Source organism: Anolis carolinensis, chromosome 6 (assembly GCF_035594765.1).
Source record: "Anolis carolinensis isolate JA03-04 chromosome 6, rAnoCar3.1.pri, whole genome shotgun sequence".
Taxonomy (NCBI): domain Eukaryota; kingdom Metazoa; phylum Chordata; class Lepidosauria; order Squamata; family Dactyloidae; genus Anolis; species Anolis carolinensis.
The window spans coordinates 95,154,412-95,173,407 of NC_085846.1; the positions used below are offsets into that span (position 1 = coordinate 95,154,412).

Genomic DNA, 18,996 nt, shown 5'->3' on the forward strand with positions numbered 1-18,996 from the left:
TTCTTTTTCATTCAGAAGTTAAAACTTACTCGGTTGAATTAGAGCGTGGCCTAAACCTTTTGCCTTTGACTTTCTTTCTGTTGCCTCCTATATTACCTGAAAAAAAATAAAAGGTTAGATAGTGAAAAACAATGTTTCAAAATAACAGGTAAACGTTTTCACAATTCACTTAAATCTTATTGAGTTCCATGAATTTACAAACTCGGGTCATAAACTGGTCTGGACAAAGTGCAGTGTGGTGGGTTTACAGCCTTCAAATGGTCATGATAACTTTAGATGAGCCAAAACACTTGGTCTTAAAATGACAGTTGAAGAAAACATGGGTAGGAGAATTTACTACAGGACTTTTGACATCCTTTCTATGGTCAAGTCGACCATAGAAGTTCAGCATAGAGTCAAAATAAGGGATAGGGCTCCTTGTTCCTTTAACGTTTGTTCAGAAGAGGGAATTTTAGCAGGTGACAAAAAGCACCTGCTGAAATTTCTTCTTCTACACAACTGTTATTTCATCTGGCAACCATACTGCAATGTCAAAAAGGAGAGAATGAAATAAAATCTCAAGACTGTGCCTCTATGTTGCTTCTAAACAAGTCACACAATCATTAGCCTTCAATGTCAGAGTGTGAAAGTCCTTCTCACCTTGCCACGAGTTACTCCTTGGTCTCCCGTTTTGACAGATGTCTGAAAGATTCTTTGCATCTTGGATTCTTTCACTCCATGAATGAGATAGTCCGTTTGACCTAGGAGTAATCATCAGCAAGATTTGCATGAGATTATTAGACTGATGAGGCTAAATGTCTGACAATATCAACATCCCCTTATTTTTACAATGGATAATTCAAAAGTCTGTCTACACATTCAAAATGATTACTCAAATTAACAGCCTACGTAAGTTTCTTTTTCCAGTTAAGTGTTCCTATTTCTGTAAAGTCCAACTGTTTCTTTACTTAGTATAATGGTGGCAATCACAGGCTTTTTAAGAAATGATCTTGATTAGTCTTTGGGAACACAGATTTACTGTAATACTAGAAAATCCCATCATAGCTTTCTTTGCCTCAATCCCACAGGGTTTTTTGAAACTAGAAAAGGCAATATTTTTTGTTTCTCAATACTGAAATCCTTCTGCTCACTTCTGATTTTGCAAGAGAGGATGGTATGGCCTATAGCTGGTCCTTGGATAAGAAAAATAGCTGAGAAATTGCTGACCCCCAATCTACAAGTTACTACAACACTATATTCATCACTTTAATGTGGGGATGGGCAACTATGAAGGATGTGGGGCCAAGTTTCATACACAGCATGCCCAACATAATCAGTAATGACATTACTTCCAATTTCAATGCTGGCTTATTACTTTTGTTTGCTTTTTTTCTTTAGACTTGTGGATGTCTTTGGGGTAAGGCAAAATCAATGGTTTTTAGTTATTTGGGGGAGCTTGGAGGTAAATAAAATCTAACGTTTGAAGGGTTTGGGTGGGGCTTCCAGAGCTTTAGGTGTGCCCATCTAATTCAACCTTTTCAATGGAAGCACCAACTATATGTGTTAGATTACAATTACAAGACTTTGGGGAGGTGTGTTAGGACGTTATGCTATTGAGGAAAGTTTTAACAACTGACGTCATGCATTCCATGTTGACTGGAACATTTAGCATGGAACAGATTCTAATCTAGAGCTCTGTATTTAGTTTAGTTCTCGTAGTCTACCTGGCTATTTGTGAAGGGGTTACTCTAGAAAAGCTAGCTAAATGAGCAAGGTCATTTAAAGGAAAACTAAAAAGAGATATTTCTGCATTGTACTCAGAGGTACAAAATTTGCATTCCGGGTCATTTCTTGATACTTTTAAAATTAGTTCTGGAGAACCATGTACTCAAAGGAATCAGAAAAATTATCTGCCAACAGATCGTGGAAGAGTGACTCTTGGGGCAACAGCTTCTACACTGACTTGTGGGATAATTCCCAGCTGAAAATGATGGAAATGGCAGTCTGACATATCTGTTGCTCCTTCTCTATTCTTTAGTTTCCACTGTACAGGGTCTGTGTCACATATCTTATGTAATTGTTTTCCTTCGTCATTGTTTGCATTGTTGTGATCTGAAGCTTTCTGGGAAGGTAATTTATCTGAAGTTGAACATCATTATACGAATCCTTTTCAGCCAAAGTGTCAAGAGACTAAGGTTTCGAATATTCTAGTGCAGACAGACCTTTAGATTTTTATAACATTATCACTCAAAGAACAAACAACTGACTGGAATGAAGACTAAATGGAAACATGGGGGTGGGATAATGGGCAGCCACACAGCACTGTAACCATGACATTTTAAGCAATACCCATTTTAAATGCCAAAAAACAATTTCAGACAAGTAATGATATTCTGTTCCATCGTGTAGATCTAAAAATAGATATAACAGAATCTTAGAGTTAGCTATTTGAGAAATTCAGGAGCACAAGAATAATTTGAAAATGATTCCCAGAAAAATATAACATTTTAATTATTTGCAAATATAACCTCACCTCAGTATAGACCCAAATGTATTTTTCAAATAGACGACTGCCAGAAACCCACACACATACTTTCAGACACTGTTAATCAATGTGTTGATCACTAGCATTGGCATTTATACACCCATCCCATCATTATACTAACACGTATAACTTGAAAGGGTCAAAATTATCTTCCTTTTCCTCTTCAGTTTCTAATCCAAAGAATGAATTATATGATTGGTCCTGTCCATTATTAGCAGTATAACGTGACCATTATTACAAAACGTTTCTTAAATGCTGGCAAAACTTTGAATATGAACTTCTCTTTTATAGAAAATAAGAGTGTTGTAAATCAAAGCAACCTTGGTAACTGCTCAATGAGATTAGCTCATTGGATTTTTTTTATGTATATGCCTTCTTTCCTCAATTCATAGCCCAGTTTTTCCAAGAATTCTAAGAATTATTTTTCATATAAGCGGACAAGAAGGTTTTACTCACACTGTCACCAAAGATAATGGACCAGGTATTAAATTTATCAATGTTCTTAGGGTCTGATTTATAATCCCACTCTGGGTGGCTGGTTATAACAGAACCATTTGAACACACACAGTACCTTCTCATGCATACTAACTTTTCTATTGCAATCATGGACAAAACGCATGAGAAGTCACTGATAGAAAGTAGCTTCCTAACTTGTATATCATTTGGAATGTGTAGGTATGTGTTTATGTTAGAAATAGGCACTCACAAGGTCATTTAAATAGGTCTTCACTGATCATTAAAGAGAGAGAGAAATGCAAGCTAAAGATGCCAGATAACACTATCAAGCTGTCACGAACACAGAAGCAGAGCCAACAAATGCCAAGACACAACACTTATGTTCTAATATATCCATTAATCTATTAACTGTTAATGAAAATACAACATCCTCCTTCTTTGATTACTCGATAAGGATAGAAAAATAGTGGCAAGGTAGATGCAGCTACGGGACTTCAACAATCCAGGTGTTCTGCTTAAGCGGCTACACTTTTGAGTACAAAATTTTGCTGGGTTGTGAAATCGTATCCATTATCAAAATAAGCTTTCAAACCAAAGTAGATAATTGAAAAGTTCATTTTTTTTTTAATTACAGCGCCTAGAATCTCCTAGGGCAGCGGTTCCCAAACTGTGTTCTGCGGATGCCTAATCACTTGACAGGTACTTCTCAAACACCAGCAGGACCATTTGTCAACTGAAATAAACCTCATAAGTTGTCCGTGCCTGAAAATCAAGATCTTATTGAAATTCAATGTACCTCTGCTTTAAAAACAAACAAAAAATGAATCTGTGTCACTGAATGACATTTGGGTAGGACTGATAGATGTATACTCAACAGTAACCTGAAAGGATATTTGAGCTTTGCTCCCCTTTGTGTCCACCTATCAATGTGAATCAGGATTTTCAGCTTCTGCTTACACCAAAAACAAATACAAGAGTAAGTTGGATACTGCCCCAGATCCACGTATTCAGTTGTTAAGACATAAAGCCTGATTTCAAAACTATTTTAAGTATAAAAATGAAACTATTTCTTGTATCAAAGCAAATGTTTGTAGTGATATTTGAAATGTGTTATCTTTGTTTCCAAACTTACTGCATTATACAAAACACTCAGGCAATAGGAATGTATAAAAAAGGAAAGACTTAGCAGGTTCAAAAATCAGAGATAGAATTTAGTGATCTATGTCTTCCAAAGGGTTCTGTGACTGAAAAAGTTTGGGAATTGCTGTCCTAAGGAATCTAAGAATTAATATATATATATATTTGAGCTCTGGAGAGGAATTACAGAATAGTGTCCATCTCTTGATTCACAAATTAGATAATTATGTTATTTGATACCACCAGATTTTTTTGATTACTCAAGAAGAAAATTAGTCAGCAGGGTAGGATAGAATGATACAATTTGGGAGCAAGAAGGGAGCCGAGAGATCACCTCATCCAGCCCATAGGACAGAATACAATCGACAAGTAATCAAAGATGGGAGGATGTCACGTTTTCACACAATTGACAAAATGAAGGAAGAAAGGAAGTAATCAAACCTGCTGCAAAACAATGAAAGGTTCTGACTAATGGAATAATGTGTGATGGAACAGGTAGAAATCTGAAAATGCGACAGAAAAGCAGACCTCTTCTTAGAACTAGATGCAGAATTTGTGCTGACTCCAGGACCCATGCCGCTATACAAGGAGTCGGCCTCAGCAGGCTTTTTAACATAATCTCCCTGAGGAATTTGTCTAAAGCATAATGAACATTTTCAAGTCAGAAATAATTCTAAAAATGCATACACTAAATGAGAATACTCAGTCAAATATAAATAGATTTTTAAAATACAGGAAAAGGGAGTCAAGAGAGGATAATACAATATTTTCTCACATAATGATACAAACAAAAATATCAGGCTACACAACACTGCAGTACGAAAATAGAACCTCTGCAATATTTAAATATCTACTTTAAATATCTCACTATTCAAATTTTGCTTAACTTGCCTTAAATAAAAACTATATTAAGATACCCATATTTACTCGAGTTTAATGCGCCATCGAATCTAATGCATGCCCCAGTTTTCAAAACCCTGAAACCCAAAATGGTATTTACCATATTATGAGAATCTAACACGCACCCTAATTTTGGGAAGGTAATTTAATCAAAAGAGGTGAGCATTAGAATCAAGTAAAAATGGTATTCTAAGTCATTCAGTCACAAAAGTAGAACTCAGTTAAATTCTAGACTACAGGTTTAAACCACAACTTCTGCAAAACTTTCCTTTCCTGCCACAGGGAAGAAGGATTTTGTAATTAATAAGCAGTAATGAAGGAAACCCAGTCATGCCCAAGTGTGACCTGGGCAATAGTCATGGTAGCTGAGAACCTCTAAGACAGTGGTTCTCAACCTGTGGGTCCCCAGATGTTTTGGCCTTCAACTCCCAGAAATCCTAACAGCTGGTAAACTGGCCAGGATTTCTAGGAGTTGTAGGCCAAAATAACTGGGGACCCACAGGTTGAGAACCATTGCTCTAGGAGATGAGGACCAAAAAGTTACTTTTTCAAGTTCTGAACCTATGCGTCAAAAGGATTTTCCTACAGCTCATCACAAAGAACTTTACTTCCAGAAATTAGGCTAGACGAATAATGGCTTGCTCTCCTTTTCCTCTCCTTTTATTTCCTTCCATTTCGTGAAATGAATCTTTCTTCAATATATAACACCAGAATTTTAAAAATGTAAAGCACATTCACAGAAGATTTTGTAATGGAAACTACTGAAGCCCATATAATTTTCACATGCTTCAAAATGCCATACAATATTTAGTTCAGAGGTTAAGTTACAACCATTACTATTAAGGAAGCCAAACTATAGTAGGAAATATAATATAAGTACTTTCCCCATATGATAAATGGGATTCCAAACCTTAAGACTACAGGCAGTCTCCAAGTTATGATCATGATAGGTTCTGTAGGTTTGTTCTTAAGTTGAATTTGTATGTAAGTTGTTAACAGGCATATTTTAAAATGTAACTTCAGCCAAACACACATATATATAACTTTAGATATCAGGGGGAAGGGTTAACACCCCTGTGTTGTTTGTTTCGCTGTCTGTGCCCCTGTTTGTTTCACCTCATTTTCTTTCCCTCTGAGAACTGGATTTTGAAAATTTTGGCTTGTTGTGGGAACAAGGATTGGTGAGAAAGCTGCAGTGGAGACACCTTTTCCCCATGTTTGCTCTTCCGGGAGTGAATTTCCCTTTCTAGAGGTAGATTTCTCTCACTTCTTGTTGTCTCATCCCCATTCTTAACTATGGGTCATTTGTAAGTCAGATGTTTGTAACTTGGGGGCTGCCTGTATATTAATAGTATAAGCGGAATAATCATTTCTGTTAGATTGAATAAGAGATCTCAGCTCTATGTACACAAAGAACTGTCAACTTATATGACTAGGGAAATTGGCCTTATTCTGATTCATAGGACTATTTCAATATATATATTCCCTGGTAAATACCAAATAGAGAGCACTATTTCAAAAATTCTGAGCCAACATAGTCACACTGCTTTTTCACATACCTCTGTCTTCGATAGTTTCTTACAAGAGAAAGGAAGAGAGATAAAGAGCAAGTTACCACTTCTATATTTTAGTACATTCAGCATCACAAACAAAAGACTGGATCCCATAAACTGCAAAAAGATTTCCACTTCCAGAATGAGGCATTTCTGTATCCGCCATCCTTTAGCCCCGTTTGAAGAAGTGAGACTTTTAAAAAGGAATTATTTTCCTCCATTAGCTTTCTGCATACTATAGGTAAAGTAAAATAAAGGTTTCCCCTTGACATAAAGTCTAGTAGAGTCCGACTCTGGGAATTGATGCTCATCTCCATTTCTAAGCCAAAGAGCCAGCATTGTCCGTAGATGCCTCCTAGGTCGTGTGACCGGCATGACTGCATGGAGCACCATTACTTTCCCACCAAAGCAGTATCTATTTATCTGCTCAAATTTGCATGTTTTCAATCTGCTAGGTTGGCAGAAGCTGGGGCTAACAACAGGAGCTCACACCGTCCTGAGGATTCAAACCACCGACTTTCTGGTCAGCAAGTTCTGCAACTTAGCGGTTTAACCCACTCCGCCACCACAGCCCCATATACTATATGTATACTAGTCATTTTGAATTGTTATTTTTGTTGAAGTAAAATAATACAAATAAGATGAAATTATAAAAATTATGTTATCTTCAGTGTTTGGCACACTTAGCAAGATGCATCTGATTCCTTTTTAGGAGACATACTTTCAGGTTGTTTAGAATCATTGACATACTTGAAAAGAAACTTTTCTTTAATTTGGATTTTTCCCCAACAGAGCTCTTTAGACAGACAAACCTAGACAGAATAGTGTAACAAATCTTACAAATGTTTAAAAAGTATGTTTAAAAAGTAGAAAGTATTGGGTCAAGTATACTGGGAACTGCATTAACTGGCTTTCACAGCAACTAGATACTAGAATAAAGCATATGAGCTAAGCAAGTCTAATTAGGCAACTATTTGCAGAGAAAACTGGAAGCAAGTTGAAAGCGGTTAAAAGGTTAATAATTACGCTTACTGCTCCTTCATTATGCCTTTTTGATCAGTGAATCTAAGCAAAATGTGCCTTTTTGCCCAAACTGTTCAATGTCCTATATTGCCAGCAATTAAAAGTATTTCATACTTGGAGTGTATTAAATATAAATTACTTACTTGTAACCCCATGCAGTTATGCCCAAAATCAGAGCCAACACTAAAATGGTACCAGCAATAGCTCCTATAATGATATTTGTGCTAGTAACACCTAGATAAAAACAAACAAACAAATAAAGAAAAAGTATAATCTGAATTTGATGGATTGGAAAACAACATAAAATTATAGCACTTCTGTTTTCTAAATCTGTATTGTCAGAGATTAAAATTTCCCAGGATACTTTTGGGAGCAATAATTGCACAGGGTTTAAATCAAGGAGGAACCCTATGCCTAAAAAATATTTAGCAGGCTGAATAACTCTTGTATAATTTGAACTGAAACCAAGAGTGGGATTCACAACCCCACTGACATCAAAGTCACCAGCTGTTAGGACTCAGCAGCAAGATGCTGGAGATTTCTCAGATGACGAGGGGAATGATGGATTTCCCACTGAGGAGTCTGTATGTGATCAAGGGGAATTGCAGGCCTTAGATCACACTGAGACAGAGGTTGTTTTGGATTCCAATGTTCATTCCTTAGCAACAGGGGACAAGTCAATTTCTTTTGGGAATCGGCCTTCAGCAGATGGGAAGTTTTCCTGTTGATATCAATTAGGCCTCCGCACGGAGGGAGTGAAGGATAGATTAATTAGGCATTCAGAAAGACTCCTTGAGAAGTCCTTGAAACCCAGGTGTCAGAGACATGATCTCATGGCTTCTTGGTCAAGCCTGGGCTTAAAATAAGTGTTGTTTACTTGGTGTCTTCAGAGCAGACAACGTTGCCATAGATTCAAGCTCCTGATTCAGATCTCAAGCTCATGATTCAAGTATCCTGTGTTTGCCTATGTTCCTGAAAGAGTTTTGCCTTGGAAAAGTTCCGGTTTTCATGCTTATGGATTTATGCCTATGATCTTGACTTCCTTGATTTCATGTACCTTGCAATTTTGGATTATTGATCTTTTGTATATAGACTACTGCTATTTTATAGTGCCTTTTCTACTGCTTTTTGGGGGGAAATGGCCCTTTTTCCATTTGTACATGCTTTTCCTAATAAACTGCTGTAGTTAAAATACTGGACTCTGGTGTGGTGCTAGGTGAAAAGGTATCTCATGGATTTTCACCAAGCTGCCAAGAAGTGATTGTTTTTTTATTTAATAAATAGCAGGTGCTAGATTAGAGCATCAGATGAAAATACATTTTTAACTTCTTGCTCCTATCACAATTTTAATCTAAATCACCTTTCTTTTAGCAGATTCAAAATAAAAAAATTCAAGGTATCTGTTCAAAGTAAAAAAAAATCTAGAAATAAGCAAGATTAGACTCCAATTTTGCTTACTTAATTTTAAAAGGGTTACTACACAATACGCAACTTACTTGAAGTATCCACATTTATTCTACCAATTGGTCCTCCAACGTGTTTATTGCAGTCTTCACCTGCCCAGAATGAGTCGCAGATACATTGTATTTCATTGCTGCAAACCTATGTTAAATTGGAGGCAGTGTTAAGAAAAACAAAACAAAATGGTACCAAAATTCCAACACCCAATGTATTATTCATATATTTGCATACAGATATACTTGTATGCATATGCATATACAGTAGAGTCTCACTTATCCAAGTCTCACTTATCCAAGCCTCTGGATTATCCAAGCCATTTTTGTAGTCAATGTTTTCAATATATTGTGATATTTTGGTGCTACATTCGTAAATACAGTAATTACAACATAACATTACTCTGTACTGAACTACTTTTTTGTCAAATTTGTTGTATAACATGATGTTTTGGTGCTTAATTTGTAAAATCATAACCTAATTTGATGTTTAATAGGATTTTCCTTAATCCCTCCTTATTATCCAGGATATTCGCTTATCCAAGCTTCTGCTGGCCCGTTTAGCTTGGATAAGTGAGACTCTACTGTACATATGTGTATATACATATATCATATTATAGTTTAACACTCTGCTTTATGTGATTTTGTCTTGTCATTATCAGTTTGCATTTCTCATTTCTTTTGTGTGTGTGTGTGTGTGTGTGTGTGTATGGGAAAGGATCATACTTTGTGTGGTCATACAGCATCACACAAGGTTGAGAAAAAACGGAATGGCATAAAATAGTCGGCTGCCCTCTGGAATTAAATCCTACTACTTTACTAGTTCCTAAAAAGCAGCCTCGGCCAACTTGGTGACTTCAAGATGTGTTGGACTACAATCCTCATCACCCTGACCAAGCAGGATGCATTTACATTAAGGAATAGTCAGAAAGAAGTTCAACTGACAACTATAGAATCTCAGAGGTGTGTCAGTACAAAGCATATAAGCAGAAAAGTACTCATCTAAGATAATAGTAGATCTTGAAACACCACTTGAAATAACAATATTCTTAAGTATATATTTCCCATCCTTTCCTTTCAAAAGGAACACTTAGTACATCTAAAGAAATCCTAGCCATATCCATTGGTCATATAAGAAAGTGTTGCTGTAACACCTGCTTTCTTCTCCCCTCATCATTCATTGAGAGTCTGTGAGCAGGGATTGGAATGTTTTAGGCAATTTGGAAGCGAATTACCACTACTGCTATAATTTCCCAGAAGATCTATGTGCACTGGATTGTACATGGTGATCTGGATTAAAGTTACACAGTCACCTCCATTCCTTTAAAACAGAACATTCCTGTTGTTGGAAAGCTGCAATTTACAGCAGTACTACACTGTTTTATAGAAAACATCAATCTCAGTATTGTCTGCTCTGACAGCAGCTCTCAAGAACAGAGAACTTTCCATGATTTGCCACAAAAATAGTAGATTGATCATGTAGACTTTCTATATGAAAAACTATGGGACCTTTTGGACCAAAGCAAATTATTCAATTCTTCTTTTGTACAAGTTTTTCTTGAAAATAAATCATACATACATACTTATATACACATACATGTGTCTCTATGTTTGTACATGAATATATATCACAGACATATATGAGAGCTTAGAAAAGTTAATTTTTGGCATTCCAACTCACAGAATCTTCCAACTACTCTAGCCCTCATGTTTACTGGGGATTCTGGGAGCTCTAACTCGAAATATAGCACTTCCGAACTCTAACAGATATCATGTGTGTCCATGTATTGCTAGCCTACATTTAAACATTAAAATAATGATAACGATATTGTGTCATCACATCCTTGCCTTCCAATACAAAGAACAAACAAACATACTCCATGTCCTGAACATATGCTGCCTCCTGTACTTCCTGGGCAGGAACTGAAGTTAAAAGAATCCACAGAAAGACATCTGTGTTCCCAGCATATCATTCCACGGCCACAAGGTGTCCCATCTTCTACGTAGCCAAGATCTACATCTTCTTCCAGCTTAACATGAGCACCACTGTATTAAGGAAGGAAAGACATTGAAGCAAATTACTAAGAAAATACATGATGGAAAAGTAACATATTAGTTTTCACCCCTAATTATCTCTCCATCTAATTATCTTCACAGCTGCAAACATGGCTATCTAGGATTTGAAACTTCATCAGTAGCAGGAGCAGTAGCAGTAGTAGTAGTAGTAGTAGTAGTAGTAGTAGTAGTAGTAGTAATAATAATAATAATAATAATGTCGAAGGCTTTCATGGCCGGGATCACAGGGTTGTTGTATGTCTTTCAGGCTGTGTGGCAATGTTCTAGAAGTATTCCCTCCTGACATTTCACCCACATCTATGGCAGGCATCTTCAGAGGTTGTGAGGCATGGATAAACTAGGCAAGGAAAGGAAAAAAATATATATCTGTGGAGAGTCCAGGGTGTGACAAGAGTCTTTTGTCAGTTGGAAGCTAGCATTAATGTTTCAGTTAATCACCCTATATATTTTTCCTTTCCTTGCCTAGTTTATCCATGCCTCACAACCTCTGAGGATGCCTGCCATAGATGTGGGCGAAACGTCAGGAGAGAATATTTCTGGAACATGGCCACACAGCCCAAAAGACATACAACAACCCAATAATAATAATAATAATAATAATAATAATAATAATAATAATAATAATAATAATAATAATAATAATGTGTCTCTCATAGCTCTTACTTGAAGACCACAAAGACTGCCTACTGACTTATAGCAATTCCAAGAATTTCATTCGGTTGTTCATGCTTAGGTTCTGAGATCAGACGGTGACTTTCGAGTATTTAGATCCATGAAGCCTTGACACCTGGAATTTGGTATGCATAGTCAGGATGCCAAGGACTGCGCTCCTGTAGATTATTTTAGTTTTCTAAATCATTACTTAACTTTGTTAATTTTGATATACTGTTGGAATTTGACAATACCACCTTTGACTATTAGATGGCAGACTTCCTTAACCAGGGTATAGCACTAATAAATTACTACAGGCGGGAGTCGGAGAAAATAATCTGAAGGAGAAAGTTATATGAGTATAATGGTAGTAGACTACACCTCTGTATAGTTTGATGAGAGCAACATGCATCTCAATGGGATCCTTGAGACCAGAACTTCATTCAAACGAAGCTGAAGCTGGGTCTAACTCAATTAGGTTCATCAGGATACAATTATGTTTTTTGTAATTATACAATACTCATGACAGTAATGTTTCATTTTGTCTTGTTTCTGACTGTTATCTTTTGTGTTGTTTAGCCATGTCTGATTCTGACAGCTACATTATTTTGCTTGCAGGCTTTGGTGTATTATGCTAAAGGCTATTCTAACACTATACTAACTGCTATCAAAACACAACAGAGCATATCCTCAACATGAGTAGCTACTATGGATGAATTGCATTCTCTGTGGTGCAGTCCACTGATTCAGTAAACTCTAGTTTCCTTTGAGTTTGTACCAAATTGTACCTTCCTTGTTCAAACACGTTATCAGATGGCTCTTTGTAAAGTAGGGGACAGCAGGGGAAATCGTGGGGCAGCATAGGGAACTGTCACGCTGTGCTTCCTACAGTCAAGGTCTGAGAAGCAGGGGGAAGACACTTCTTTGACTTCATCTGATGAGGCCATAAGTGTTGAAAGATTACCTGCAAACATAGGTCTTGTCTAAATTTTGGAGAGATGTTGATGTGATGTCACCGTCAAGCTCCCCCAGTCTTGGGATATTTGAGTCGATATTGGAGCACAGAAGATATCCACAAAGAACATCTCTGGAAGGAAAGTTTAAACAAGTCAAAAAATACTTTAAACAGTTTATGATTTTTGAAGGGAAGGAACAGTTATATTACCACCTCTGCTCAAAAAGCATCATTTCTTTAAATAGGAAAATACATAAAGGGGGGAACGGCAGAGAAGATGGGAAGAGAAGAGTGTAGCCTTATTTCAAGCTTCATCAATTCTCGAAATGGGATTGATCAATCTGAGTTTGGAAGAGGATGATAAGTAGAACATTTTAGCTCCTCTTCTGACAAGAATAAAGAGGTGGTCCCAGGTTCTCCACTGAACATTACTGTGCATACTCCTTCCAAAAAAGCTGGGATGGCACTTCAGGATAGACATAAAGGATAGGCAAAGCACTGTGTAAATTCAGCTTCTACTATGAAGCAAAAGAAGTTGTTTTTTTTTAAAAAAATGCCTACATCCTTAGTGGGAAATTCTGGGAGTTGTAACCAACGTGATGAGAAAAGCCATCTGATAGCAACAACACGGGAAAATACTTGTCATCTTGACTACAGTAAACAGTAGTGGAAACTCCAAGGAGCTCAAAGAGGGTGGCCTGGTTATTGCTGTAAACATAACATGTACATTTGGGAATGCATTGAGGCTATTTGCAAATATTATCATTTTTGGGAAACCACTGGCCTAAAAATAAAAAAAAAACAAAGTTCTTGCATAAACAGATTAGTTTGACTTACTCATTCTTGCACTGTATCCAAGTATCTCTCTCTCTGCCACAGTTACCTTTCTCAGTGCCCTCTATATTCAGCCTCTCATAGCAGTATTTGTCAGCAGCGTTCACTTCTAAAACAGAGGCAAATGGCTTTAAACAAATTGTGCGTATGTGTGGTTTAGAATACAGGCAGACATAAACGTGAAGACTCAAACTATATGTTTTCAAAAAGGTATTACACTCTTCAGCCACTTAGAAATAAAATTTCAGAACTTCACATTTTTTTTCAAAAGAGTAAGTTCACTGAAGGTTCCCAGTCTAGGCATCTGTGAGACAAAACAAGAATGAAAGAAAATGAAAGGGAAACTAGAATGTGCAAAATAAATGTAGAATTTCTAAAGGTCCTTTCCTTTATAAAGTGGACAATCAGGGATAGTCTCGTAGCATTCCTCTATGGAGTGTTTGCAAATTATACCAAGTTTCAGAGGGAAAGGCTGGCAGGGAAAGCATGGACAGATATTCCTTCTGACTGCCTCATCCAGAAAATGATGAAAATAATTAATTCCAGTGAGACATTCTGACCAAGTAGGACACATCATTCTTTGCATTCTTTTCAATTTTACTTTTCCAGTTATTACTGCACTTTCTCTAAATAATGAGCAAGATAGGTCAGGAGGGTAATTTCCTTCTTCCCATATAAAAAATATATAATTTTTTCAAACTGCAGGGTTCACTCCAATGGTCTAAGACTTCCCTCATGCTTCTGTGCCCATTTCAAATTTGATTCTGACAGCAACTTTAGATTACTATTGGAAGAATTGGTGGTGTGATGGGTTCCCATAGTAGCCCACCCAATTGTATATAATCTTCTGATATATTATCAGAATTGACTTTTCCAAGCGATGGTTCAAAATGTGTTATGCCCAAGAAGCAGGATGCTTGAAAGACTGCCATATCGATATGCATCCAGCTGTATGTCTTTACCAAAAGCATTCTGCCGATATCTCCAATGTCTCAAACATGTGGCTACTAGGGAAAAGGCCTCTTCAGTGTTGTCCCTTGAATACCAAATTTTTAGCAATATATTATATACAGTAAGATCCTAATTATCTGTAAGGGATACATTCCACTTTGTGTGGATGCATAAAACTGTGGATAATAGCAAACCCTATTGAAATGAAGGACTTACACTTCAGAAATGCCTTAGAATCACACTAGAAAATGCCTAGGAAGGATGTATTTTGTTGGACATGGATAAATGAAATCACTGGGCCTGTGGATACAAGGATCATACTGTAACATTTGTTTATATGTGGAGTTTTGTAGACCTGCTCTGACTCCTGTCCCCAGCTTCTGCATCTCCAAAACAAACATTTTTGGGCAAAAATTGCCCCTATTTAAAACCTCCAGTATCAAAACCAGAACTAACTTTTCAACCAATTTTAGGATGCCTGCATATGCCCCCAACAGAGATTACTGCAATGTGTTTATAATTATTCTTATGCTATCTATATAAGCACAAAAGACACATTACTCACTTTCTCCCCAAATATATTTACACTGCCTGTCTCTTGTTTTGCATCGTCCTCCAAAACAAATGCCCTAAGGAGAAAATTTAAAAGGAAATAAAATAATAAGTCTTTATCATTTTGATGAAAGAGTTTTACAAATAACCATTATTGTTGTGGTTGTTATCACCATCATTTGATGCTCCTTTTCTAGTGAAATGAGGTCAAAGCAATTTAATGTATCATTTCTACTCTGAAGTACGTTCCAGTGACTTCATCCAAGTTCTTTCATAGATATCTACACAGAAACTAGCTTTGATCTCCCTGGGTTTAGGATAGAGGGCATCTTATGAGCTATAATGAAAAGCAAATCAAATGAAACATTGTACTCACTTGCTCATTATCACATGAATACCCATCCATTTTGTGCAGATTTGGAGAACACTAAAGATAAAACAGAAGGAACCACGTGATACGCTAGACAGTGAGGGACAGTTTTTAAACCATCATTACAGCATCTATCATGATTGAAATCACAGCTTTTCAAACTTGACTTTTGATTGGAGATTGCCTCTTTTCTCCCAACATTGTTTTATGCATTATTGTATTACAGGATTTGCCATTCTCCATCTGGTTTTGAAACTTTACCTGATCAGAATCTCCTGTACAACTCTCTGGAATATCACAACCATTTACAGCTTCTCTGCAAATCACTCCTTTGGCTTCAAACTGAAAAAGAAACATCAACATCTGTGCATATCCAAACATCACAAACAGTAAATTCCCCCCAATGGTTCTTGCATCCAGATTTACTCTAAAAGACCCCCTCAGAAATCCAAGAGCTTCCTCTGCAAATTCCCAGGAACTGTGAAATGTTGCTTTTACTGACTGATCACTCGACCCCACTGAATAATAAGCTACATAAGTGAAGCACCATCTACACTGCCATTATAATGCAGATTGAATTGCATTATATGGTGAGTGTAGACTCGTATAATGTGGTCTAACTTACTGAACTGGAGTTCAATCTGCATTATAATGGCAGTGTAGATGGGGCCTGATTCCATTCTGCTGTGCTATAGCAGAATTCAGTGGTTTTAGTATCCAAACTAACCTTCTGTAGTGCTATATACAGAAAGAAAATGATGTTAAAAGACATTATGGCTCTTGTTCGTATCCCAATAGATAAGCCCTGTTTCCTCCCAAGTATTATAATGATTCACATAAAACTATAGCTGTGTCTCTTCTAACCACATGCTACCTTTCTGCTTACATCATGTTTCTAAAACATTGCCTTGCCAATACTCTATTCATTTCAGTGAAATCTTATTTATGTTAAAAATGCTATAGACTGAGAATTTCACTGTCAACAGAGAGGAAAAAGGCAGATGTTTTTAAGCACTGAAAGTTGAACTTGCTAATCAAAAAGTACCTGTCTACAATAAAAATTAAGCCACAGTTTCATATTAAAATGTCAAGATACAGGGATTTTCAGATTTGTGATTTCCTGTTTGGTCTTTTCTCCTCCTCTGATCAAGCCTTATAGAAAGCATAAATATGCATTTCATATTAACCACAACTAGTGGTTCTCAATCTGTGGGTCTGCAGATGTTTTGGCCTTCAACTCCCAGAAATCCTAACAGCTGGTAAATTGGCTGGGATTTCTGGGAGTTGGAGGCCCAAAACATCTGGGGACCCAGAGGTTGAGAACCACTGCCCTCAACCATCGTGAATCCTACCTGTCATTAATAAAAAATAAACCAGCTTCATAAATTACTGTTTGAAGCTAGCTTGTGTCTATCAAAATTAGCCAGATTTTCAAAAAAGATCATTGTTAATAGAAACAGGAAAGCTCCACACAGATGCACGAGAGAAAGGGAAGGGGGGACTGTGCAAATCAAAACCACACCTAGACTCATCTACATGACTGGTAACCTCTCCTTTTTTAAAAAAACAACCCTGTATATTGCTTTTTTATTCCTTTAAAATCCATATAAATACATACCTGACATTTTGTACAGCAAAGTCCATTGCTGCACTGAGAATTAGCAGTTAAGGTGCAAGAATTACAGCACTCGCCACCTTCAATGAGACATTCCTGGGGAGTAGAAGCAACTTTAAAACAGCAGTTTGACAAGCAGATATTTGTAAAACTATCTGTCTTCCAATCTATATTATATATCAGACAAATGTCAAATTAAATGGGGGTGTGTGATGCAGGAGTCCGAGGTAAACCAAGAGTATACTGACATCTAATATGTAGTTTTGGTAGTGTGTCAGAGGAAAACTTGGGAGATACCAGTTCAATACTCTACTCATGCATGAAGTTTATTTATTTTATTTACAGTATTTATATTCCGCCCTTCTCACCCCGAAGGGGACTCAGGGCAGATCACATTACACATATAAGGCAAACATTCAATGCCTTAACACAGAACAAAGACAAGACAAACGCGGGGCTCCGAGCTGGCCTCGAACTCATGACCTCTTGGTCAGAGTGATTTGTTGCAGTTGGCTGCAGCTGGTTGCTCAACAGCCTGCACCACAGCCCGGCCCCTTGGTGAAGTTCCCTTGGTGACCTTGAGCAGATCGCCATCTGTAATCCTAAAATAATTGTACAGAGTTGTTATACAAATAAGAAAAGAGCAGGGGGACCATATTCAGTGCCTCTGCTCTAGGAGGAATGATTGGGCAAAAAAAAGAAGAGAAGTAGTAGAAAGTAAAGATTATTGTCTCAATTGCTGGCTGGTAAAGTGCATGTGTACTGTGGGAATGAAAGATACAGTGCTACTAGGGCCCTATTGTCACAATCTCCACATATGACACTGAGCTTGCTCTGCTCGTAGGTTTTTGTGCAGTGTTTTGCATATGCGGTAATTATCCCTGGGATCACTCTTTGGTTTGCAGGGTCATCCCTACCACCGGGCAGTAGATTTTTGGGAGTATGGCAGGACGTTGTTGGAAGTCATAGAATCATAGAGTTAGAAGAGACCACAAAGGCCATCCAGTCCAACCCGCCGCCCCCACACACACATGCACACACTGTTCAATATTATACCATTAAAGCACTCTCCAACAATAATCATCCCACCTCTGTTAAGAAAACCTCCAAAGAAGAAACCAGAGCTATGCACCAGTACAGCCTGCCCTATTCCCCCTTCCCAAAGTAGCCTACTGCCCACAAGTGAAAGAGAAGCAGGTGTAATAGAAGTACATGCTCATATGGTAGTCACTCCTATACTACTAAACGTTGTGTAACTTACTGCTGCAGAACCACAATCACACTCTTCTCCAGCTTCAACAAAACCATTGCCACATTCTGGAGGATCCAGGAGCTGAACGAATAAACATACGTAGATAAATATAACAACAACAAGATATATACAGTAATAATGCATAGGCAGTGTCTAAAAGTGATGCTTTATTCAAGATAGACCCCTTCATTTATTAGTAGCAGCCAAACACAAAAAGGGTTATGTTAGTTATATAAAACACAGAATATAAAATGAATTTAAGGCACCAAACAACCAGGTGAAATTTTGGATTAGCACTGTAGTCTTTTTTGAACAAACTTTTTTCTTTTCACATCTGAATTCTCCATTATTATGCTTTCTGTTAGAAATGGCCAAACTAATTCAGAGCAAACTTCAGGAAAGAGCAATAAAACACAAGCAGATTCTATGATTACACCATGATTGGACAGGATGTACCAAACCATTTCTGTGTCCATGTCCCATGTAAACAAAGGAGTCCAGAAGCATTTGAGTATTTTCTTAGTTAACCACAGTTTGCCAAATCAATCTTATTTAATGTGAACTTGACTTCCTCTTCTTATGACACAAGAATTAAGCAAGTCTACAGGCTCATTCTCGTTCATGCACATGGTACTAAATTATGGCCTAGTTCAGTGGTTCTCAACCTGTGGATCCCCAGATGTTTTGGCCTAC

General features: G+C 37.2%; 1 protein-coding gene across 11 annotated transcripts in view; it reads right to left on the reverse strand.

Moving 5' to 3' along the window:
- Positions 1–18,996, reverse strand: part of adam22 (ADAM metallopeptidase domain 22) — a 153,204-nt gene that overhangs the window by 22,381 nt on the left and 111,827 nt on the right. For 7 of the 11 annotated variants that reach the window (XM_062984465.1, XM_062984470.1, XM_062984464.1 and 4 more), the window contains 14 exons: positions 18,313–18,384; positions 17,055–17,147; positions 15,698–15,778; positions 15,443–15,493; positions 15,080–15,143; positions 13,567–13,672; positions 12,739–12,861; positions 10,925–11,093; positions 9,090–9,195; positions 7,737–7,827; positions 6,577–6,594; positions 4,559–4,753; positions 640–740; positions 30–96 (listed from right to left, as the gene is read on the reverse strand). In XM_062984465.1, the coding sequence (XP_062840535.1) occupies positions 30–96; positions 640–740; positions 4,559–4,753; positions 6,577–6,594; positions 7,737–7,827; positions 9,090–9,195; positions 10,925–11,093; positions 12,739–12,861; positions 13,567–13,672; positions 15,080–15,143; positions 15,443–15,493; positions 15,698–15,778; positions 17,055–17,147; positions 18,313–18,384 (1,337 nt within the window). The remainder of the gene's footprint in view (positions 1–29; positions 97–639; positions 741–4,558; positions 4,754–6,576; positions 6,595–7,736; positions 7,828–9,089; positions 9,196–10,924; positions 11,094–12,738; positions 12,862–13,566; positions 13,673–15,079; positions 15,144–15,442; positions 15,494–15,697; positions 15,779–17,054; positions 17,148–18,312; positions 18,385–18,996) is intronic. The other 4 variants (XM_062984466.1, XM_008112483.3, XM_062984468.1 and 1 more) reach the window with 2 other exon arrangements.